At 39.6% G+C, this 25685-nt stretch overlaps 1 protein-coding gene across 4 annotated transcripts in view; it reads left to right on the top strand.

Moving 5' to 3' along the window:
* VTI1A (vesicle transport through interaction with t-SNAREs 1A) overlaps window positions 1-25685 on the top strand; it is a 306773-nt gene that overhangs the window by 35872 nt on the left and 245216 nt on the right. For all 4 annotated transcript variants that reach the window (XM_029080491.2, XM_029080490.2, XM_029080493.1 and 1 more), the window contains exon 4: window positions 20189-20266. In XM_029080491.2, the coding sequence (XP_028936324.1) occupies window positions 20189-20266 (78 nt within the window). The remainder of the gene's footprint in view (window positions 1-20188; window positions 20267-25685) is intronic.

Below are 25685 nucleotides of genomic sequence, written 5' to 3'. Positions count from 1 at the left end.
TACAGTAAGCGCTTAACGCCTACCACAGTTTTTATCATTATTATTCCTTCTCAGTTATCTTATCTCAGTATGATCTAATGATGAATTGATCTTGCCAAGATTCAAGTCTTTGGTTTCAGAGAGTCAGGGGGTTCAATAAGTATTCCTTACTGTGACTAAATGACATTCTTGGCTATCATGCCTTACTATGTAAAGGCAAAACAATATAGCTGTTATTTTCAAATTATGAATATAAATTCAACAATACATTCCTAAGGCATCCAGTCACTGAAAAGGCCCAGTGCCTTTTTTAAAAGAAGATAAGTGATAATGTTGTGTTACTGAGTCTTAGCATGGAATACATTTTTTTTTAAATGAAAAGTATATCAGAACTATTGGGAAAAGTTCCAGGATCTCTTTTGGCTGGTCATTGAAATGTGGTAATTTATGATCATCATCTCAAGTTTATGTAGGTGAAATGCAAGTCAAGAAAAGACTGAGTCCACTTCCATTGCCTTAGTATTTTGTTTATGTCTCTGACCCGAGGAGGTCATTCTTTTTCTTTGAATGATTCAGAGATCAGATATAACTAAGAAATGACACTCATTTACATGCTGAGTTCTTGATTTAGATCTCCTGTTGATTTTACAAATGTTTCCCAATTTTCTCTACCTGAATGTTTCCCTTTTCCTTTTCACAAACGGATGCAAATGTTTATACTGTTGGGTTCCAAAGTAGAGAAGACAAACGCAATTAATCATGCATCTGCTAGGTGTCAGCAAAGATTCTCTCGAAAGTAAATATATAAATAAATGGAAGAGGTAAGTTTCAAAATGCACAACTCCTTGAATTTCCAAAATGCTCATCATGTTTAAAGAATGAGAAGAAACTTAGTAAGATTAGTGAGTTGGCAAGGAGTAAAACTAGGAGTTTTACTTTTTCTTATTATGCTTCTTTTTATTGGTCAACTATACCCTTATAGTGAGGCAACTCTCTTTAAAGAGGAAAAATACTGTGATGTATTTTCCCCTCCTGCAGGAAGGCACAAAACCAAGTACCTATATTGTTTGTCAGGGAGAATGAAAGTTGCATAACACTTGTTTAAGAAACAGCTAACAGTAACCCCAGCATAGCAAGTACATAGACTGAGAAAAGTTGATTAGAGAAAAAGATTTTAGAATGAGGTGCTCTTCCCTTGCCACCGTTTAAACAGCTGTTCCTTGTTCCTGAATTTTGGCCTTAGCTTCCAAAACTCATCATTTTGATAATTTTATGTTATCTCTTCCCTCCCCAACCCTGCCATGGGGTACATGCTGCTGCTGCAGACGTTCTGAGTGCCAATCCCCACTTCATCTCCCACATGGTGTAGTGGTTAGAGCACTGGCCTGGAAGTCAGGAGGCCATGAGTTCTAATCCTGGCTCTGCCACTTGTCTGCTGTGTGACCTTGGGCAAGTCACTTTACTTCTCTGTGCCTCAGTTTCTTCACCTGTAAAATGGGATTGAGGCTGTGAGCCCCACGTGGCACAGGGATTGGGTCCAACATGATTTTCTTGTTTCCACTGCAGTGCTCAGTACAGTGCCTAGCCCATAATAAGCCTTTAACAAATACCGCAATTATTGTAATTATCTCCCCTGGATCCCCAGGTGGGTAGGGAGAAATGAGGTGGGTGGACAGCTCTTCCTCCCCCCGGGGGCTTAGGGGCTGAGAGGAATCCTTCATGTTCAGGTTCAGAGCCTTTGGAGGTTCTTACTGAAAAAAGATGCTTGAGAGAGCACCATTTTGCCCATCAGATTACGTTCTCTTAAGACCTGCTGATGTCTTATGCACCATATGCAGCTTTGTCGTAAAGTCATCCAATTGGCCACTTTTTCAGTCCATTTTCCCTGATGTAGTTAGGCTGATACTAAAAATGGAGGAAATTAGTGTTTTTTCTTAATCATTCAGCACTCCATTTCTGTTCATGCTGACTGAACTGCAATTAGAATATTTGTAAGGCTGATTGGGTAACATTCTCAGTAACCGACTTAAAAAAGATTAATTTAAAGCTTCACAGAACTTATCAGTTATCAGTATCATAGAGCTATTAGTAGCCTCTGGGAGAACAAAGCCAAGATTCTAGGCGTGTTCTAGAGGGTGACACTGTTGTCACTGTTGTCATCCTTAAATTCACTTCCCATTCTGGGGAGTGTAAGATCCTTGTGGACAGAGTTCATATCTACCAACTCTATTGTACTTTCCCAAGCCCATAGAAACACAGAATACACTCATTAAATACCACTGATTGACTGACTGATGGCAGCACCAGATTAACTTCAAGAACCCCAGATCTAGGGATTTCCTCGATGTAACTGTGTATTCCCTCAATTTATTAACACTGGGAAGCTCTACTCTATATGGGTCTTTCCTTTGCAAGATGAGCTGCTATAGAATAAATCAAACACAGATGACCATTATTCAGTATCAATATGTTGACTAACTTCTGGTTCTTGTAATAATAATAATTAAGTTCTTTTGGAGGTGAAACTGCTTTGATTTGCTTTCTGTTACTACCATGAACTCATCTACTTTTTTATCAGTCTTCAATTTTCACATATTCATCCTAGAGACTGCATTATTAGATACCCAGAATATGTATTTTTTCTTGGTTTTACTAGGTTGTGCTTTTGTTTAATTTAATAAAATCTTTGTTAATAAAATACCCAATTTGTAATTGTTCATTAGTACAACTGAAGCAATAGAAAGTTTCCCGTCATAAATTATTTGCATTGAGATTAATGGAATTACAAAATGAAAACTGTGAAACTGTGTATAAATGCTGACAAAAAAACCCCTCATTTTCTCCACTCCTTTTCCCTAACAGCTGCTGAGACCCAGAGTGGGAAAGAGGGAAAAAAGCCCAGTATTTTCAAATTCCTGAGTCTTAGAAGAGACTTGACAGAAATCATCTTGTGTCAGTTAACTGCTAGGTTTGAAAAGTTTTATTGTGCAGTTATCTGAACTCAAATAGGATATTAAATTGATCATCTCCTAGGGATTTATTCACAATGAAGCAATTTCTGATTTCACCCATGCATACAAATCTGATGTCATAGATTTCCAGAAATTAGGAATGGAAAAGATCTATTAGATCATGTCTCTGCTCTCAGGGGGCACAACATGATTGCTCCCTGGGACATACCCTTCAATGCTATGTTCAATCCACTTTCAATTGATGAGTCAAATGAAGGGGCTCCAGGCTTTCCCTAGGGCAACGGCCTCACGGTCTCATCGATCTCATCGTGAAGGAATTTTTTCTTTTCTGTTGAAATTTCTCAACGCTTTAAGCCTCCTGGAAGGCCTCAGCGTGCAAGTGCTGAAAGTTGTACGCTAAAGAAAAGTCCCGATACTTCCCACTGCCCTTTGGAAATGGTGTCCGATGCCTGCCACAAATTCCAGCTTGGAAACCCGACTCAACAGAACAGCACAGTTCCAAAGCTGAAGGCGCATTTTTTTCAGACTCCACAGAGGTGCCCTTCAGACAGGGAGATCTAGGAGATTCCCCAGGGGCCAGACTCCCTCTCTGTCTATTGCACTGAAGAAACCAAAGCTTTTGCTGTTCTCCAGCGTCTTCAGCATCAGTCTTTGCTGAGTGTTTTCTGTATCAGGGAGTGGAGGCTATGGATGTTCTAAAGAGAGAACGAACTTTGACCTGGTATCCACTAGGCAAGGTATACCTATTTAAATCTGACTCCAGAGTGTGTTGATCATCCAAAATTGTGTGTTGCAGGAATGAAAGAAGTAGCCTTGGATCTGTATATAATCTGTATCTCCTTTTCCTTGTGTTTAAAACACTTCAGTGATGACCCAGATGCCAACTAAACTGTTGATTTAGAATTATTGCCGCCCCCCCCTCCCCCCAGTTTTTTGGAAAAGGAACAGAAATAGGACAGTAGTGGAAAGCTTATGAAGTTTCCAAGGTTAGTTGCAGTTTGCACAGAACTGATATAAGGCTAGAAATGCTGAGCAGTGAGAAATCTCTAATTATTTTTAGGTAGTATTTTTATGTTCCCACTGAAGTTTTTACAAAAGTGTGTTGGAGAAATTGGAATTTTATACTTCCCTTTTTAGCTGAGCAGGTAGTATACATAATAGGTAGGAAAATCTGCTGCAAAGCAAATACAATAGGTGCCTGGAACCATTTTATTAATGAATCTTGCTTGCTGTGTGGCCCGAGGCAAATCTTGAATCTGAGAGAGCCATCATCTGCATGGGCTAGCTAGTGAGACTCGGTCAAACACTTGGAAAATATGGCACCTGGGAAGTTCATGCTGAATTAAGCCTTAACACTGCTTTTGACCATCATGTTGAGGCTTAATTCAGCCATGAACTTCCCAGGTGCCACTGCTTTGACCTTCATGTTAAGAGTGCGATATATAACTTTGTATATATCCAATTGATGGTATTTATTGAGTGCTTACTGTGTGCAGAGGACTGTATTAAGTGCTTGGGAGAGCAAAAAACCACAGGGTTGGTAGACACGTTCCCTGCTCCCCAGTGTGTTTTCAGTCTGTGTATTGTTTTAATATAAATTTTGGCATTTTGCAGAGACAAAAATTTCCACTGAAAATGAAGTATAATGATCTTAATTGTAAAGGACTAGCATTATCTTACTTCTAAAAGGCTCTCAATACCAGAGTGCACCAAAATTCTCATTCTACCTGCCGTTTCGCTTTGTGGCCTAATTTAGTCCGGAAGAGGTGTTGCAACTGACATGTAATTTAGAGACTGAAACACCTCTGACCAACTTGGGGAAAGGAGGCTTTCGAGCACTGGGAGGGTAAAGAAACATTTTGAAGCCCTGGTGGTTGCATTATTTTCTTCCCTTCCTCTGACCCACCTCCCGCAGTAGTTAGTCCAAAGTGTCAACAGGGCTCTTTTCAGTGGAGGGACTCTGAACAGGTACTGGAATATAATCTCAGTACAAATTAAGGCCTGTCTAGAAGTTTGTGTTTCCTTCTTGCTCTTCCCACCCATCGCTCATTTCCTATTGCATGCTGCCTGCTAGTTTCACCCAAACTCACCCCTATTGATGAATGCCTTTTGTGACTTTGGCTATGACTTATATGCAATTGTGCTAATTAGCACTGCGAAGTTGGTGTGCTCTTCAATGTCACCGATGCTATGCAACCTACTTATTATCGCATATTAAATAGCTATGCGTCAAACTGGGGAAGACAAACTCAGAACTTAAATGGCGGTATTTTCATTATTTTATAATTAGATAAATGATGTGTTTGGTTGTGATTTTCTCTTTCACACTCCAGTTGCTTTTTTTTAATATTAATCCTTCAGTGAAGACATAATGCTGAATATACAGGCAATGACTGGGATTAAACAAAAGCAGGATTATGACTAAATATGATATCAACCGAAGGAGGGAGACTGTAGTCTGTAAGTCTGAGAGATGAAAACTGGCCTAAGGAGTAAGAATGTTTAAAGAAAATGATGGGCAGAGTAATGCTGATCTCCTCTTTCAAAGTTTGAAAGGCCCCTTGCTACCTTTTAAATGTTGAACTCTTAAGAAAATAAACCTGGTGTTTTTGCGTAATAACGACTGACGTTATCATCAGATCAAGCAGCTGAACTATTTCAAGGGCTTTCCTCAGGGTCAGGGAGATGGAATGGGTGCAGCCCCCGCCCTCCGCGGGCACCAAATATCTAAATAGCACATGATCCGAGCTCCAAAAGCAAAGTTGAGACAGTTCTATCTAGAGATGGTAGAGGTTGTCCAACCAAAATGTGCTCTCTCTGGGCAGTGACTATACGACTTCCATATTCGCTCATATTAAACACTTCACCCGCTTTCTTTCAAGTAGCCTGCAGGCCAAAGAACGCTACAGAATTAGTTCTAAGCTATTTTTTTTTCTTTCACCCTTTGCATAGGGCTCATACTCAAGATCTGTGATCTACAGTAAATCTTATTCATTTGGAATACAGTAATTTGTTCCTGTCTGCTCAGAGACTGGTTTGTTGTTTTTAAATTGCTGAGTTTTGTTTTTGTTGGCATGCTCTCCAATACAAATTGAATGGCTGACAAAAATCTATTTGTATGACAGTTCAATCTAGATAGGTGCTCTCTGTTGCCTAACGGTACAATTTGGGGTCCCTGAGATTAAAGCTGACTGAATGCCAGGATTGTAGCAGAGCTTGTTCGTGCAGATAACAGAAGTAATCCATATTTCGCAGGTCTACAAATCAAACAAACAAAGAAGAAATATGTATGCACAGCAGCCTTTTGGAGATGGCGGTCTAGTATCTTCATAATAACAAATGGGAATATCTAACCTATGAGAACAATAAGAAAGCTGATGTGAAAGATGTTTCTATTTGAAATTAAAGAGAAATGCTGTATTGACTTATAAAAGCAGAGAGAGGTGTCTTGCTTACCATTTTTCTCAGGGAATACTGGCTTTTGTTAAGTAATTTTCTTTCCATTCCATAGCTACACGGGAAAAGAATGTAGCAAGGGTAGTGTCTCTTTTCTGACTTTCAGGGTTTTTTTGAGATAAACTTTTTTTTAATGATATTTACTGAGCTCTTGCTATGTGCCCAGCACTGTACAGAGCACTGGAGTATCTATCTGCACGTTAATCAGGTCAGATATTGTCCCAGCCCCACATGGGTCTCACAGTCTAGAAAAAGGGAGAGGGGGTATTGAATCCCCATTTTACAGTGAGGAATCTGAGTCACAGAGAAGTTAAGTGACTTGCCCAAGATCCCACAGCAGGTAAGTGGTGGATCAGGAATTAGAACCCAGGTCCTTTGAATCCTCGGCCTTTACTTTTAGCAGTAGGTCATGCTGCTTCATAAACCTTTCTGTCTCAGTTTCCTCGGTTGTCTTTTGTGTAAATGAATGATATTGCATTTTTTGAGATGTTTGAATAAAAAGTGGCATATTGGGAGGAAAACATTTTAATAAGCTTTACTGTCCTGAGAGCAGAGCGAAGGGAAGCCTGGCAGTTGTGCTTCCTGTTGGCTGGGAGGAATCTACTGGTTTCTGAGACCTAGGAAGAAGAAGTCTTCATGTGGAAAATTTGTCTCTCTACCTAAGCTGTGCCTGGGGTAAAGAGGAAGCTTGAGTTGAGTTAATTTGGTCATTATTTTAATTAGGGATTATATTAGACTAAATCCTATTTCCCAGGCTTTTTCTCAGGCCTACCACATAGCTTGGCCCAGGACATTTGACTTTTTACTCCCATCTTGCCTCATTGCTCTCCTACTCCAACCCAACCCACACACTTTGCTCCTCTAATGCCAACGTACTCACCGTACCTCAATCTCGTCTGTCTTGCCGATGATCTCTCGCCCACATCGGCCTCTGGTCTAGCGCACTCTACCTTTTCACATTCAATAGTCGATCACTCACTCCATCTTCAAAGCCGTGTCGAAGGCACATCTCCTTCAAGAGGCCTTTCCTGATTAAGCCCCCGTTTCCTCTTCTCACTCCCTTCCGCACCACCCCTGCACTTGGATTTGCACCTTTTATTCACCCCGTCAACGGGCTCACAGTCTAGATATTGAACTCTCCCAAGTGCTTAGTAAGCGGTCAATAAACCTAATTGGTTGATTGCTAATTAAATCCTCAATTTAGCTCCCACAGTCTTAAACTTTATTGGCTGTAAATATTAGCTTCTACTCACTCAATCGAGTGAGTGATCCTTCCCCATTTGTTTTTCCCATTAAATGCAAATATTGAACATTATCTTGTTTGGGAGCCTCGTTCAGTCATGATCTTTGGGGCCTACTCAAAAGTCTCAGTTGGACCTTGGATGGAGTTCCTAATTCCATATCTTCCTTTAGCAGCCCTAAATGCAGTTTAACTGTTGTTGGATCTCATTTTCTGTTATACGGCAGTGCGGCCTCAATTTCTGTCTCCTGAGAAACAAGCCTCCCTGAAGTATACCCATATTATATAAAAGTATAAAAAACTATATTTTTTATAAAGTATATAAAAAGTATTTAAAAAGTACAGATGAAGTATAAAAGCAAATGGGGAACTTCAAGAGATGGAAACAGCATTTCCCATACCTTCTTATTACTGCATATGAAGCCCTTCAAAACAGAAAATCTTCCAATATGCAAAGAAACAGCGCTTGTCCCAACACAAGCCATGAAAAATGATACAACACCAAGACTTGATCTGAGGTCAGCAATCAGGGAGAAGTTATTTTGTTTACACACCAGGTTTTTCCCTACATATGGAACATTAAGGAGATGCCACAAGCTCTCAAAGATGCCACCAGATTCACTTTATTCAAGAAGAAAGGTGAAAGTATTGAAGCATCTCCTACTCAGTTACTGCCAAGATTAAAATTTGGTCACATTGGTAACCAAACACTCCCAGATTCACAAGCTGTCTTCAGATCACAGTGTGACCCATTGGGCAGAATCTTCACAGATTATGCCAGAAACAGGAAAAGAGCAGGTAGCAGCATTAAGGGCCTCTTATAAAGGGCATCTGGCACCAGCAGCAGATCTAGGCTCTGGAAATCGCTTGGGAAATTTGGCTGCTCTGAAAAGTTATTGGAGCTTTTGAAACTAGCTCATGGTGGCCATGATTATTATCTATTAGATCCATTCCCTCTTGCTCAGGGAAGCAGGGATGCCTAGTGGTCCTGGTCCAGTTCAATTGTTTCTATGCAGTCGTGTGAGAGGCTGCAACCAGAGATTTGGATGCAGGTCTCAGAGCACACTTTTACTGTCCCAGGAAACTTCCAGCTCCATAAGCTTCAAGTGTCGAAGGCCTGGAGACGGTCAAGATAGTAAAACATCATTCTAGGATTATGTTGTCTGTCAACCTGTCGTGCCACTTCACCATCACTGCTGCCTCTGCCTTCACTCCATTGCCCCGTGGCTACTTTGGTGGGGGTTCTTGCCTCTGTCTTGGGCCTAGGCAGCAGCCACAGTGATTTCCTTCTGATTTCCTTGAAGGTGGGTCTGTTGAGAGCCACCACTTTACCCGTTCCCTCTGGCTCTACAGATTCCCACTTGTGAAAGGAAATCTTCATTGGGGCTCAGAGCCCAGAGCTGTCTTGAAAGGACTGAGAAGCAGAAGTGGAGTCCAAGGGTTCTTTCAGGGCACATCTTCTTCCTGAACCTCCCTTCCACCACCCACCAGACCAGTGGGGTCCTGCACTGAGTTAGATGTTCTGGCCTTCCCACCTCTTTTGGGACAGTCCTGCAGGCCAGTTTACTTGGGGTTTAAGTGACTTAGGATGGCCCTAGCCACCATTCTTCTCTTAATACCTTTTAGGCCCGTGGCTCATTTCATTCATTCAGTCATATTTATTGAGCACTTAGAGTGTGCCGAGCACTGTACTAAGCACTTGGGAGAGTACATAATAACAATAGGCATACACACTCCCTGCCCACAACGGGCTTACACTTTCCAGCTCACTGGAAACTTCTGAATAAGGTCCTCCCCAGGATGGGACATTAAGGGATTTGAGCCTCCACCTTTTCTTTTACTTTCTCTTTTTTCTCCCTGTTGTTGAGCAGCCACCAGCTCTGATGATTATTAGATGAGGGATGATACTCTTACTGTTTGTTTGCAGCATTTAGTAGAGTGCTCTGCTCATAGAAGACACTCAATACCAATGACAAAATGAATGATTGTCACCTGCCACCTGGCTGAAATGGGTGCCTTAATGGGTCTTACCTGAAGCTATTCAAATGGTGAGGTAGGGGACCAGTCTACCAACTTCGTTGTATTGTCAAAGTGTACTCTCCCAAGTGCTTAATACAGTTCTCTGTACTCAATAAGCAGTCAATAAATATATTTGATTGAGGTGGAACCCCTAAAAGCATGGCCATCCTGCATGATATGTCTAGTTACAGTGTATGTGAGCCACCAGTGTCTTACAGGTATGCAATCATCTCTGTAGAGTTTGGCTCTTTTGGGGTGTGGTGTGTGGTTCTTTTGAAGTAATTTATTATCTTTTTTCCTTCTGATAGACATTTTGTAGATTTGAATTCAGATTAATCTAGAGTTCTTTCAGCGGCCTGGGGTTTACTATTTAAAAACCTTATTTGTGCCATAATTCAAAAATTATTTTGGGGTCGACTTTATTGCTGAAAGCACCTTAATGGGGAGAATCTCTCAAATATCAAAAATTTGAAGTCATAGAAATCCTCGTAGTATATGTCTATGTGTATGTGTGTGTTTGTGTTTGTGTGTGTGTTTCTCCTTGCTGGATCCAGAGATACTTTTATAATACTTATGTTAGTTTCAATTTAAGTGTCAGCACCACAAACACATTTGTGTTTTTAACCAGAAATGTGTTTGGAAAGAATGTGAAAATAGCACACAGTACTTCCTAAGACTTGGAAGAATAAAGAGAACCCTTGATTTCTGGCTTGGTTGAATTTTTCTTTTTAATCAGGGGTTGCTGTTCAAATTAGAAGTCTCATGAGAACAGATACAATAGCATACACTTTTCCCATTGATTATCTGTTTTTTGTTCCATAGTAAGGTAAAGTAGTAGGGTATTGATGTCAAACAATCAGTGGTATTTATTGAGTGCTTATTATATGCAAAACACTGTAGTAAGCACTTGGGAGAGTATAATACAGTAGAGTTGTGTATCAGCTATCTTAGTGACATGAACGTGGTACATTGATCAAAGGCTGAAAGAACTTGCTTTTTTATAATTAATTGCTTATTATTTAAAAACATATTATAGTATATGTAGCCTTTGGACAGTGATCTTAACCTTTCTCTCTAAATCCTCTCCCGAGGCAAAGCAAACCATATTGATGGGGTTGATTAGTTGGGAGAAGCTGTTCACTCTCATCACCTTTGCACTTGAGTCAGGACCCACTAACCAATTAGGTATTCACCCCTCAGCCCTCCAGCACTTACTTCACTCTGCTGCCCGGATCATTTTCCTGTACAGTGGTTTTAATCCATATCTCCCTATTCCTCAAAAACCTCCATTGGGTGCTTATTCACTTCCACATCAAACAGAAATTCCTTACCAGCGGCCCTAAGGCACTCAATCAGTTCTCTCCCTCCTACTTTACCTTGCTTATCTCTTACTACAACCCAGCCTTCACATATCGCTCTTCTAATGCCAACCTATTTTATGTACCTCAACCGAATCTATCCTGCCACCGGCCCTTGCCCACGTCCTCCCTCGGGCCTGTAAATGGTAGGCAAGGATCATATCTACCAATGCTAGTGTACTGTACTTTCCCAAGCACTAAGTACGGTGCTTTGCACCCAGTAAGCACTCGGTAAATACCATTGACAGATTGACTGATATATGTATGTATGTATCGTTACACTTCGTTGTTTCCCTTACCTGAAATTTGTTTAGATTTCTGCCTGCTCCTCTAGATTATGATTACCTTGAAGGCCCGTATCACGTCTTCCTACTCTCTGTTACTCTCCCAAGCGCTTAGTACAATGTACTGCACACAGTAAGCAGTCAGTAAGCCATTAGCATTTTCCAAGGAATTTTGACTGATGCCACTCTTCTTTTCAGCCAACCAAAGTTTATGGTATTTTAGAGTAAAACATCTCCTTGACTGTAATACATGCCCGTACTTAATTTGATTTATGATCATGTTTCTTGTTTATAGAGAAATAGGTATTAATAGTCTTTTGTCAAATATGGGCTATATCAAATTTTGATTTTTAAATTGGTTAAGTGATTTAATAGTTTCATGCCTATTCAGCTAAACTGAGAATTTACATAATTGGAGGGACTTCATGAAGCCTATTTACCACATTACATAACTGCCCCACATTTTTGCATAATTTTAGCAATAGGTAGGGAACTAAGTCTAGCAATTCATTCATTCATTCAGTCATACTGATTGAGTGCTTACTGTGTCCAGAGCACTGTACTAAGTGTTCGGAATGTACAATTCGGCAACACATAGACACAGTCCCTGCCCAACAACGGACTCACGGTCTAAAAGGGGGAGACAGACAGCAAAACGAAACAAGTAGTCAGGCATCAATACCATCAAAATAGAAGGGGTGCAGGGTAAAGAAAGGAGGGGGAAAAAAGGCAGAAGGAAGAGAGCACTTGAGACTGCATTTAATTTGTCACACACTCCCAAGTACTGCATGTAGTAGGGTCCCAATGTATTGAGAAGCAGTATGGCTTAGTGGAAGGAGCATAGGCTTGGGAGTCAGAGATTGTGGATTCTAATACCGGCTCTGCCACTTGTCAGATATGTGACTATGGGCAAGTCACTTAACTTCTCTGTGCCTCAGTTACCTCATCTGTAAAATGGGGACAAAGACTGTGAGCCTCATATGGGACAACCTGATTACCTTGTATCTACCCCAGAGCTTAGAACAGTGCTTGGCACATAGTGAGCACGTAACAGATACCAACATTATTATTATTATTATTGCAATAACCTTGTCCCACTTTCTCCTCTTCCTACCCTGAAGTTTCCTGATTCCCTGAACCTATATCTGGACTCTTTTCTTCCTACCCCAGAGTTTGCACATCTCTTACAGCCTGTACTGCGTATTTAGCACATTCTGACCCTTCTCTTCCTTCCATGGAGTTTGCACCGCCCCTCAAGCCTGTATTAACCACGTTCTGACTCAACTCTCCTCCTTGCCCAGCATGCACACCTAACACTGCTCACACATATTCTCTTTATTTTTCCAAAGCTGGAGTGTGTGGGTGTGGGAAATTATGCACTGGAAACATTTATGCAAGTGAAAATGCTATTTTCCCCTTTCATTATTTCTTGAAAAGATTTGCTGCTTTCATTATGGTAGATGCCCCCGTGCATATGCTTATATCACATTTTTATATTTTCAATAAAATAAGTTAATCCATTGAATGCCGAAATGCCTAGAAAGTTAGATCTGTGGATTAATCTTTTCTTTCTCTCTTTTTAAATTTTAATCAGGTTTCTTTTTGATATGTTTGAGGGCAAGCTGGGTAAAGCCAAAAAAATGCACGTTATCTTTAATGTAACTTTTGCTTCTTTAGAAAAACTTAGCAAGTGAAAGTCCACATACTTCACAAATTAGCAATAAAACATCCATCAGTGATCATTTTATGCTAATTTTAAATTCCTTATAAGCATACATTCACAGATGGTTTTGCAAACACTGGAATTCTACCTCGCTTCTCCCCAGTTTGAGCTCAAGGAGGTCATGTGAAGATAGGGCTAGAGAGAGATAAATATATAGACATACACTAATAAGAATTAATTGATCCCATTCTATTGTCAGAAGTAGATATTACTTATATTTAATTTTTAAAAATGTATGAAAGAGTCCCCTGCCCTTGTATATCTGTGACTGTACATTCAGTTCATTTATTTGGATTCCGCTCTTTGTAAATACTTTTATGTCTGCCTCCCATGGTAGAGTGGTTCTCTCCTTATGGGCAAGGAACATGTCTTATCTTCTACTGATGTACTTTACCAAACTCTTAGGGTCATACACTGCCCTCAGAGGTAGAAAAGTTTCGTTAATGTTGTTGCTTCTTAGAAACTTGGAAGCAATTGCTTGTTAAAATCACCAAACTTGGTGCATTTGAGAAAAGTCCTTCTAAGTAGTTCAGCCATCTGAGTGTACTTTTTCCAGGCAATATGAAGTTGGGAAATGAAGCTTCTGATGCAGTCCAGCTATCATGGTTGTGAAGCATTCTTCATTTATCAAAAAATTCTTATCATGACAAAAGTAGCAAAATTGATTAGCAAGAATGCTGAACTTTTTTTTTCCAGAATGCATAGTAATAGTTCACTTTGGACATTAAGTGGGAATTAGACCGAAGGGCACGGCAGGAGCAGTAGAAATCTGGGCCAGCTTCGGTCATTTGTTTTACACACTTGGAGAACTTTACCGGTCTTTTCTTCCAATAGACAAGAATGATTAGTTTTGGGGAAAGGACCTTTCTTTTGCTTGGTTATAACATGACATTTCATATCAATTACTTGGCTACTAAAAGTCAGTGGGAATGGAGGCCAATGTTAGTGTTTGTCAACATAGCCACATACCGATTTTATTTAGCCGAAATTGAATGGAAATGAACAGGAATGGCTTATATGACACAGATGTTAGACAAAGGTGTGGGGAATAAATTTCTCTATAGCTCTGATTTGTTAGGTTGAATTTTAACCATATCTTTTTGGATGCTACTTTTCCATTGCTGCTGTTCACTCGTGTGATGTAGCTGTATGGATATTAATTTAGCAAAATTTGCTGTCTTCCAGGTGTGGGAACTAGTTCGTTTTTATTATAATACCAGATCATTACTTAATTCATATGCCAATAGCCCAGCACATGGAAAGCATTATAAATCTATTTACAATGTGACTGGTCTGATGATAACATTGCATTAAATTCCCAGGTGAGGCAATTTAAGCAATTGCTCTGCCATGTGCAGGCCAGGGAAATGAACTTCTAGAATGCTTTAGTAATAAACTAACTTCATTGTTATGCTTACGTCGGATATAGTATAGTGTTCACGGTTTGGTTACCTGCTCTGTACTCCATATATAAAAACAGGCAGGGGCAGATCAGAATTCTTTATTTAAACCAGGTTAATTCATTCTGTTTTAAATTTACTGTTGTAGCCCATGAGCAAATTCTGGCATTCATGTTTTGGTTAAGTAGGCAGATTGTTTCAAGCTATCTAGATAGGCAACTGTTAGAACTTAGCTTTAAGAAAATTGATCTACCAGTGTGCAAATATCCTGTTTGTTTAGCAGGGAGAAGTTCCATGAATCAAGAATTTGTCCTTATGTGTACAAGAACCCACTGAAAAACAGCCATTGAATCTTTGGAGTCTCAATTTCTTAAAAACAAGTATTCCCTATTACAGCATCGTCACATTTCCCATTTGTGTGTATAGGCTTCAGACTTGGAGTGAATACAGATGAGTAAATTTGTAAATTTTTTTGCAGAACAGAAGCAAATGGGAAAATTCCTCTTGTACCGAAAAATCTTTGATTTGAAATATCGTCAATTAAAGCCTTCCATTCTACATTGAACAATCCAGCAATGATATTGAATTTATCTCTGAATATCTTCTTTCTCTTCTAGAGGCACGCATATAAAGCACCAGTAGACAATAGTAACTGACAACTAAGACTAAAAATGTTGACAATTTCTTGATTTGCCTGGTTAGCTTATGTATAGAAGTCATTAACTATTTATAAAATACATTATGAATTGGGTTGCTTCAAACTGTAGCTGTGTGACATTTCCAGCTCAAATTCTTCTGCTTGCATTTGGCCGAAGTGCAAATTTATATGTAGTTGATATTTTCAGTAGAAAAATGAGATTACAGTAAAAGCTTCTTGTTATTAATTATGATTTATTAAGTTGATGATACCTCAGATTACTGACTTTTTGGTAAGAAAACAAAATCAGTCGTTGAATTGGGAGAAAATATCCCAAGAAAACAAAGTGTCAAGGTTAAACAAAGGCAACTGCTTCTTTATTTTCATTTTATTTGGCAATATTGAATTTAGAAATAATACTGATTTTACACCAATAGCACACTTCAGTGTGACTCAACATTTTTATTTGGAACAAACAATTCAGCATTATGAGGGCCCGTCTTCTGACAAACAATATCTGACATTTCAAATTCATTATTTAGTTATTCAACATGAAAGAAAAAAGTTTCAGCAGCTAATCATGTGTATAATTTGCTAAATTGTACCCCAGGAAATAATCCAGTTAATGAGTTTTGTCATAAAATTGGAAGTATTGTACATTTACGGTAAATGATCAAAATTCATGAGGTTGAACTGTTGTTGAAGTTGAGCATTATAACTGTTGGTCCTTATAAGAAGGGATGTTTCCAAACCAATAAGAGATGGGTCATCTATTGGCATACATTTGGAATTTTTTAGAATCTTTTTTGGAATTCCATCAAATAAGAGAGAATAACATAATTGAATAATATATGCCAATTTTTTGGCTTTTTGGTTAAAAAAAAGAAAAAAGAAAAACAATCTCAATATGATATTCATGCATACTGAGGAATGTTTTAGTCCCCCACAGTGATGAAATGAATAATTAAAAAGTCAGCTCTGATACCAGCCTGTTTAAAGGTTCTTTTTTCTTTTAATGCTGTAGACTACTTTTGCTTGGCTAGTTTGAAACTGCTGTGGCAGAGATCTCCAAATGGGCAAAAGAAATACTTGGTACCATTTAAATTCTATAGTAGGCTTATTAAGAGGGAAAGCACAAACATGTGTTTTTTCCCCCTAGCTCACTAATGGTAATTGAATGATGCAGTACTAAAGTTTTATAAATGGAACAGAGCAAAATCATGCAGAGAATACAGAAAGAGAAGTGGGTCCGGTGTTATGTAATGATGACGTTGAAGAGATATGGTCTGTACATAAGGGAAAAAGAGATGAGCTGCTAGACACAGCTCTACTAGGGACATTGGGACCTGGGTTTACGAATTTAATTTCACTCCTCCAGTTGTTCTCTCATAAAATGGTAGCAATGTTTCTTGGTTTTATAAGATTTAGAGATTGTTACAAATCTTGCTGGGGCATGCCCATTTAAAAGTATATGCTGTAAAGACAGCATTTTCATATATGCCACAAAAGGAGTAAAATCCCTCACTGAGCACTTCCTTTAAAGCACTCAATCACCTCGCCCCCTTCTACCTTACCTCTCTGCTTTCCTACTATAGCCCAGCCCCACACTTGGCTCCTCTAGTGCCAACCTGTTCACTGGGCCTCCATCCCGTCTTTCTCGCCACCGACCTCTCACCCATGTCCTGCCTCTGGCCTGGACACCCTCCCTCTTCACATCTGACAGCTGATTGCTCTCCCCACCTTCAAAGCCTAACCGAAGGCAGTTCTCCTTCAAGAGACCTTCCCTGACTAAGCTGTCATTTCCTCTTCTCCCTCTCCCTTCTACACCACCCTTGCACCTGGATTTGCACTCTGTATTCACCCCTCCCTCAGCTCCACAGCACTTATGTACCTATCCAAAATGTATTCATTTGACTTAATGTCTGTCTTCCCCTCTAAACTGTAAGCCTGTTGTAGAATGGAACTTTTCTACCAACTCTGTTATGTTATACTCTCCAAAGCACTTAGTACAGTGCGCTAAACACAGTAAGCCCTCAATAAGTACGATTGATTGATCGATTAATGCTAGTTGAACCCAATATTTCCCATATATTTTTGAATCAGTATCATTCTGCGTGAGACAAGTCTTAAGAGTTTTTTACTTTTGTGTATCCAGTGGTTGCCCATCCATGTCTGCATCAAAACAGAACTCCTTACTGTAGACTTTAAAGCACTTAATCACTTTGCCCCCTCTTACTTTCCCTCCCTGACTTCCTACTAGAACCCAGTCTGCTCACTCTGCTCCTCTAATGCCAACCTTGATCTCCTCTTCCATGCCGCCAACCTCTCACTTTTTTTATACTGCCCTGGCCTGGAACGCCCTTCCTCTTCATTTCCGCCAGATGATTACGCTCCCCCTTCAAAGCTTTATTAAAAGCACACATCATCTAAGAGGCCTTCCTCAATCAACCCCAATCTTTCTATCTTCTCCAACTCCCTTCTGTGTTGTGCTTGTACTTGGTTTTGCACCCTTAATGCATCCCTCCATCAGCCTCCCAGCACTTATGTACTTATCCCTAATTTATTTATTTATATTACTGTCTGTATCCTCCTCTAAATTATAAGCTTATTGTGGTCAGGGAAGGAGTCTACCACCTCTTATGGTCCCCCAAGTGCTTAGTACAGTGCTCTGAACACATTAAGCTCTCAATAGATATGATTCATTGATTTGGTTTATCATTGGGAACCTGACTGAATTTGTACTCCTTTACTGACTGAATTTCAGTACTCCTGACTGAATTTGTACTCCATCTACAGGACCATTTTGACTGTGTTACCATATAGTGGAAATAGGACAGTCCATGCCCTCAAGGTGCTTAAAGTCCAGTGGGAGAGAGAAAGAATGTGCAAATGTACCCTAGATCAAAGATAATAATCATAATGATTTTGGTATACAAACACTTAGTATATACCAGGCACTGTGCTAAGCTCTGGAGTAGATTCAAGATAATCAGGTTGGACACAGTCCCTGTCCCACATAGGACTCACAATCTTAATCCCCATTTTACAGAGGAGGAAACAGAAGCCCAGAAAAGTTAAGTGACTTGCCCAAGGACACGCAGCAGATAAGCAGTCCAGGGCCTCTGACTCCCAGGCCCCTGCTCTTTCCACTAGGCCTGTAAAAACAAAATATGCCATTCAATAAACAAATATACATAACATGGCCAGGAAGGTGGCAATTAATCAGGGAATGCCCCCGGCGGGGGTCGCTCTGGAGAAGGCCTTGAGGGTGGGGAGGGACGTAATCCTGCAGATATTAGGGGAGCTCCATGCAGCAGAAAGGGGGTGAACTCATGAGAAGCAGAGTGGCCTAGTGGATAGAGCAGGGACCTGGAAGTCAGAAGGTCCTAGGAGCTAAAACTGACTCCGTCATTTGTCTTCTGTGTGACCTTGGGCAAATCACTTAACTTCTCTGTGTCTCGGTTACCCATCTGTAAAATGGGGAGTAAGACATTGAGCCCTGAGTGAGACAGGGACTGCGTCCAACCTGAGTAACTAGTATCTATCCCAGTACTTAGTACAGTGACTGGCACATAGTTAACACCTAACAAATATCATTAAAAAGAAAATAAGCTCACCAATTGAGTACCTTGGTTGATTACAGGCAGTCTTTAGTGATAGCCTGCAGGCTATCCACAGTGGTATCAGTCAGGAGCAGTGAATATCATAGAAATTATGTGAAGGAATTTCTGATATTTTAAATCATAGGCTTCTTACTCATCCACTGCTTAGTCACTTTAAATTTTGGTTACTGAGATCCAGAGGCGATTTCTTTCTTTTAAAAAAGACAGGAATTGATTGAGTCTGCTCACCTAGGGCTTTCTGTCAGGTCCCAGGTGGGCTGGTCTAGATCCGGAATGGTCCCAAAGTAAGAGTCGGAGCACAGCTGCTTGCTCAGGCTCAAAAAGTTCCATTTGGCAGGAGCGCTAAGTGGGAGTAGGAGGTGGAGAGCACAGGTCAGCCATGGAGAAGAAGCGGCACAGGCTCTTCAAAGAAGTCAGTGACCCAGTGTCACCCAGCAGTCTTCTACCTTGAAGGGTCAGTCACCAGTTATCGATCCTTGGGTCTGAAGAAGAGGTTAAACAGATGCTTTCAGTTTATCTGAAATTCATAGTGCTTACTAGCATTTCCAGATGCTCATCTATTTAAAACCAACATATTCATAAGCTCATTGTGGATGGGAATGTGTCTACCAACTTTGTTGTATTATACTCTCCCAAGCACTTCACGGGGCTCTGCACACAGTTAAGTGCTCAATAAATACCACTGATGGGAAACATTTCTGACTCTTCAAAGTTCACTGAATGCAGCCTGGGCCTTCTTGCCTTAACTTACCATGATTATTAAATTTAATTTATTTAATGTGCCTCATGAACTAAACTCTGATGACCTACTTCCATGTTCCCTAAACCCGCTCCATCCCACACTTTTATCAGTCTTTCCCCTTAGGCCACTGTAGGCAGGGGGGCTGGAGAGAGAGATGTATTATTCACTTTTCATGGCTCCATTTTAAAAGATTCTGTAAGACCTTGTTCTGAGTTGGGAAATTGAAATTTTCTCTTCTGATTAATAGTGTTGCCATTATGAAGGAAACAAAAGTGTGTTTTTCCATGGACTCCAGAGAGTAGACCATACTGTTTTAGCAGTTAGGGATCGAAAGAGCTTAGACTTGAACAGTAGAATTCCTGCCAGGATGTAAGAAAAGTCCCTCTAGAAGCCATAGCATTTAATCACGATCGGGAGGCTTTTCTAGAGGGATAGATAATACACATTCAACTTCTATTTAATGATTTCATTTGAATGACATGGTAATCAGTAATGTAACATGTATTTACAACTGGGCAGTTGTAACGAAATATGTCTCATTGACCCTAAAGCGTGTCATTTCGCTATTTCGTCCATTTGCTGTTGTCTTTTAGTGAAGCTTCGAGTTCAATAACTTTGGATAACTTGAATTTGACTTGCAGATTTCAGCAAAGAGTTTTCCATTAGGGGGCTCCCGAGATTTAGGATGATCAGTCTCAATACCGATCTGCTCCGAAGCTTTTCCTTCCTAATGTTTCTCTCTCTCTTTTTTCCAGAAAAGGTCACGGATCGCCTACAGTGACGAAGTGCGGAATGAGCTCCTGGGGGATGATGGGAATTCCTCGGAGAACCAGGTAGAATGCTAATCAAGAAACCCTAGTGGGTGGCTGGAGGGTGAAGGAGGTCACTGGCGCACTGGGCTTCTCAAGCTGCTCCCTAACAGCATTAGCGACAACTCATGTGGAAGTGATACTGTTTAATGCAAAGCTGGAGTCTTAATCAACTTCAAAATGTCTCTTGGAGATCTTACATTTAACCCTTTACCTTGTGATCGCCGTCTGCTAGCTTTAAAAAAATCTTTTCTTCTCTTTTCTGTATTATTTAGTACTTAAGGAATAACTTGAAACACACTGTTTGCAAACAAAGCCAAGGTCCTCACCTCAAACACATATAAAAGGAATTTTTAAAAAGGACATAATGCAGCTTTGATAATAATGCAGTATAATTAAATCAACAGTGGCAGGCAAAACAAATGGAAGTAAGCTTTCAGATTGCAACTGGGCCACTCAATATGTGGCTACTTAAAGAAAAATAATTACAGTGGACCAATACAGATTTATAAGAATAACACTATTTTAGAAGTTGGGATACTTACAGGTGTCTCTTTGTGAATACTTTTTGCAGGGCAAAAAAATCCCAATCTGGGATCATGTATGTACTTAACATTGCACACTAAAGATTGGAATTAATAATTATGAATATTCCACATTTTCATATTAGGGAAAAACGTCATATCTGTCAGTCTTCTCTTATGGGACTGAATTTTGTCATCAGAGAGTGTACTTTTCATCAGAAATTAAAGTGTAGTCTGTATTCAGGTAAAGAAATTTTAAACCCATTTGGATAATCTGAATTGGTATTAAGGAATTTGCTCTCTTAGCTATTTACAGAATGTCACAGTTTCAGTATATGGAGCTAATAGCCTTTCATATTTTAAAAGTAAATGAACTTCAGTTTAGATATTGAACTTGTATTCTAATGTGATTTTGGGCAACTAGATAACTGAAACTTGCACGGTGGATTTCAATGTGCCTATTGGATTAGCAAAAGTTGCAGACCATCTCCTATTACTGCATTTTAATAAGAGACCCCGTGTATTCAGTCATACAAAGTAGATAAGTAAATATACTTCTGGATATTTACATACACACACACACACACACACTCAGTGTAAAAATCTAACTATGCCAGTATTGATGTTAGAAACAGGGGTTTTGCCACAATGTGATATGACAAACTGTATGTTATTTTTTGGGGAAGGCCCTCTCTCCCTTCTTCCCCATGTTATTCAGGGGTGATCAGCCTGAGTTTAAACATGGAAACATGCTCTGTCATCACTTGATTTTCAGGCCCTTGACTGTAATGTGAGACAAGCAAAAAAATAAAAATGAGTTGGACATATCAGACAGAGTAGTTGTGACAGAATTTGTGTTCATAACAGGTTGGCTAATATATGAGGATTTGAGGATTCTTTGTATTTGAAGTATAATTCCCTGATTTGCTGCAACAGCAACATAATCATGCCTTTTAAAAGCTAAAATGATAGAGGGCTTTTATTTCCCATTCCAACTCTGTTAAAAATGAAAGATCTTTACTTGATTTGAATTGCTACATAATGTAGAGGAAATATAGAATGGGGAAATCCTGTCTTTCAGAGTTCTTGTTCATGTAACACATGTTAAAGTGCTCCTGACATTGATATCATTTTAAAATGCTCACATTTAAAGTGCCCAAAACATTTCCTGGATATGCCTTATAAATCTCATTCTTTAAAATTCCCAAAGTAAGAGAGTTTGCAAAAGTAGTGTGCAGTCATATACTCTGAATTTTTCAAATTATAATCTCTTCTGTCACTTTAAAACGATTAGGCAGAGTTTCTCTACTAGACTCAGAGACACCAAACTTAGAAACCTTGAAAGTACTTGGAGAGCCTGAAGTTTAGTTGTTAGGGGCTGTCACTTCAATAAATATAGTGTGAAAAGTTACAACTGTAACTACATGAAGCTGAAAGATTATTACAGGGTGAACTTTTCAGTCTGAAACTTGAATTAGGTGTGATATTTCAAATGGAAAACACATCCAATTTGGGAATTTTTTCATTACCATTTGAGTAATCACACGTGGAAGTTCCAAATAATGAAACATTCACTGGAACTTTACGTGTTTGGGTGCACATCTCCATCCTTGAGGTTCACAGCTGACATCTCTGATTGTAGAAGAGAAGCAACATGCTCTAGTGGATAGAGCATAGGTCTGGAAGTCAGAAGGTCATGGGTTCTAATCCCTGCTCCGCCACTTGTCTGCTGTGTGACCTTGGGCAAGTCACTTAACTTCTCTGGGCCTAAATGACCTCATCTGGAAAATGGGGATCGAGACTGTGAGCCCAACGTGGGACAGGGACTGTTTGTCCAATCTAATTTGCTTGTATTCACTCCAGCGCTTAATGCACATAGGAAGCACTTAACAAATATTATTATTATTATTATCTCATCAATTCGCAGAGGTATGGCTAACAGTCCAATGCAGGATTGACCAGCTCCTTCTGCCGTTTGTAAATGTAAAGTTCACTTCTTTCCCATATTACCTAGTGCTGAATTCTTTTCTTCTTCTTGTGTCAAAATCCTCCCAAAGCCTCTCAGGCCTGCTAGCTTTCTGTCCCATTTTCAGGAACGTATCTGCCGAGTCCGATGTATTCTCCCAAGTGCTTAATACAGTGCTCTGCTCAGTAGTAAGCACTCAATAAATACCATTGATGATGATTTCTGATTGCTCCATGCCAGGCTGACCTGTTTCCTGTGCCGGACTTCCAGGGGTCCAGTGTCGTGCCACCTAATCACTGCATAGAATTTCTTTCTTCCATTTTCCCTCCATAGTTGAACCCATCCATTTTATCACTTAGACCTAGAACTATACTTTTCGTGTGATGTGAGCATCATTCAAATCATAGAATGAGTAGAAGGACTGATTCCTGGGGCTAAGACCTCAAATTGGTTCTAACTGTGGTAAATTGTAAAGAATTAGTGAGTGGGGAAAGAAAGAACTGCTGCAATATAATTGCAAATTGGTGAAAAGGTTAACCATTTCATTGTCACAGAAATATTTAGCCCTAGAACCTGCTAAAGAACAACTCACAAATGATTTTTTCACATTTGCAATGCTTGCAATATCCCCTAGACTAGTAGTATTAGTAGCAATTAGTAGTAGTAATGGTATTTATTAAGTGCTTTTTGCATGCAAAGCATTGCTGTACGTGCTGGAAAAGAATGCACTGTGGGAATTAAACATGGTCTCTCCCTTGGGGGACTCACAGTCTAAGGTAAACCTTTAGACCATTTTGGTGGTGGGCAGGGTGAGGCAAAACTGAATAAAACAATTGGCATATTTTGACCGGTTTTTTTAATGATATTCATTAAGTGCCTTACATGTGTCCAGGCACTGTTCTAAGAGCTGGGATAGATACAAGCTAATCAGGTTGGACACAGTCCCCGTCCCATGTGGGGCTCACACTCTTAACCTCCATTTTCCAGATGAGGTAACTGAAGCACAGAGAAGTTGTGACTTACCCAAGGTCACACAGCAGACAAGTGGTGGAGCCGGAATTAGCACCCAGATCCTTCTGACTCCCAGACCTGTGCTCTATCTATGAGGCCACACTGTTTCCCAACTGCTGTAGTTGGCTGGCCCTTTAAGGTTTTGCAAACATTTGGGGCAAGGGGAAAAATATAAATTGGAAAATACTGTAATGCAACAGTTCATAAAGGGTCAAGAAAACAAAAGTGTAGCTACTACAGACCCAGACAGGGCTTTTGGCTTTGTTCTGTTTTACTGTGGGGCTCAATTTTGAAAGGGAATTCTTGGATGTGAAATCAGTGGGTATTCTTAACACCTAACACTAAATATTCTGTGTGCTAATACAGGCAACATTATGCTGTGTTATAATTAGCTAAGTCTCCTAAGTGAAAAGAGCATATTACTTTCCATTAGGTATATCTGGAATTTGCTTCCATTTTATTTATTGAGGTATAAACACATTTCATAACAATAATTTTCTAGAATACGATATCTTTGATGTCCTTCCACCATTACACTATTAAATTGGGTTCCATGCTGTTTTAATATAGTAATAGCTTTGCTTTGTTCACATTAATTCATTCCTGATTCAGATCTAGCGAGCACAATCAGATGTGACTTGTTCTGATGTACAAAGAAGGAGAAACCATCTATGTTACATGTCAGGAGAGTGTTTGGGTTATTGGTTGCCAAGGAATCTTATCTTAAACAGTACTATATCATTTCCCAATCATTTTTGTCATTCTGACTGGCAGAATGTATTAGTCCTCTAAAAGAGTTAAATATTTCAGTGAAGAAATGCTGTATTTTGAGTGCTATCTCTTTTTGCTGTTTTGGGTTAATGAGGGTTAAAGTTGGTCACAGAAAGGAATTAGATGGTTAAATCAGAATATAATGATGATTTATTTACTGCATTCCAAACTGTATTGTTTGAATCATATAATGTCTCTTCCAAAACCAAAATACGTAGATCAATAAATTTGAGTCCTTAATAGAAGGTTAAGAAAAGTTAAATGCACAATAACATATTTACTCACACACTCAGAAATATTTGTGGTAAACCATTATTTTGCAGAGATAGGATTACTTAATTTCTGACTACAAGGTTCTCTTAGGTCCTGATTTGGGCTTGCTGTGCATAAAGTGTGTCAAACTTCAGCTACAGACCAGGGGGTGAAGTCGGTCAATTTAATTCCCCAAGATCTAAAGAAGGTCGGTATCATTTCATATAGCCCTGGCAGAGCAGATCATTACCAGACACAAATCTGTTCGTTACGTGCTGAGGGTTTATAGCAAAATAAATAGACTGTCATCATAAGTTCAGAAAATTGTGTGTTCGACCCACGATAATGTGTAAAGGGCGTTTAATAGAGTTCAGCATTTATTCGTTATCTGTATGCGGACAGAGACGGCAGCCGTGTTATCAGCTTTAAAAAAAATTTGGTAGTTTGCTCCGTCACGTGATGTGCCTCATAGACCCACAGCATGCGCATGCGTGCACCTTCGCAGACACACTCTGCGGCGCGGTTTTGATTTTTTGTCACAGCAGAAGGCTTAGCCACAAGAGATTCCACTGGTTCAAACCAGCGTAAACCAGATTTTTTCAGCCTACAAAGGAACAGATTACCTCTTGTATAAAATTCTGCATTTAAAAAAAAGTAAAAAAAGAAATCTTTGTTTCAAAAAATGTTGATTATCATAATCTAAAATGGTGGCTGTGGATGCTTTAGTGCCGTTCACAAGTTAGCAAATGGTGAACTCAATAAAATGTACATTTGGTTCATTTTTGGCTGGGGGGAATCATTGTTAATTTGCAGATATACACCCATCTTTTGTTCGTTTCAATGAATAATTGTCAACCTAACTTTAAAACCAAACAAAACAAAAAAAAAACCCTCTTTTTCCTAGCTTAGCTGCAAATCC

This window comes from Ornithorhynchus anatinus, chromosome 16 (assembly GCF_004115215.2).
Source record: "Ornithorhynchus anatinus isolate Pmale09 chromosome 16, mOrnAna1.pri.v4, whole genome shotgun sequence".
In the NCBI taxonomy this organism is placed as follows: Eukaryota; Metazoa; Chordata; class Mammalia; order Monotremata; family Ornithorhynchidae; genus Ornithorhynchus; species Ornithorhynchus anatinus.
The sequence above is the reverse complement of the archived record's forward strand: the minus strand, read 5'-3'. Positions and strand labels throughout refer to the sequence as shown.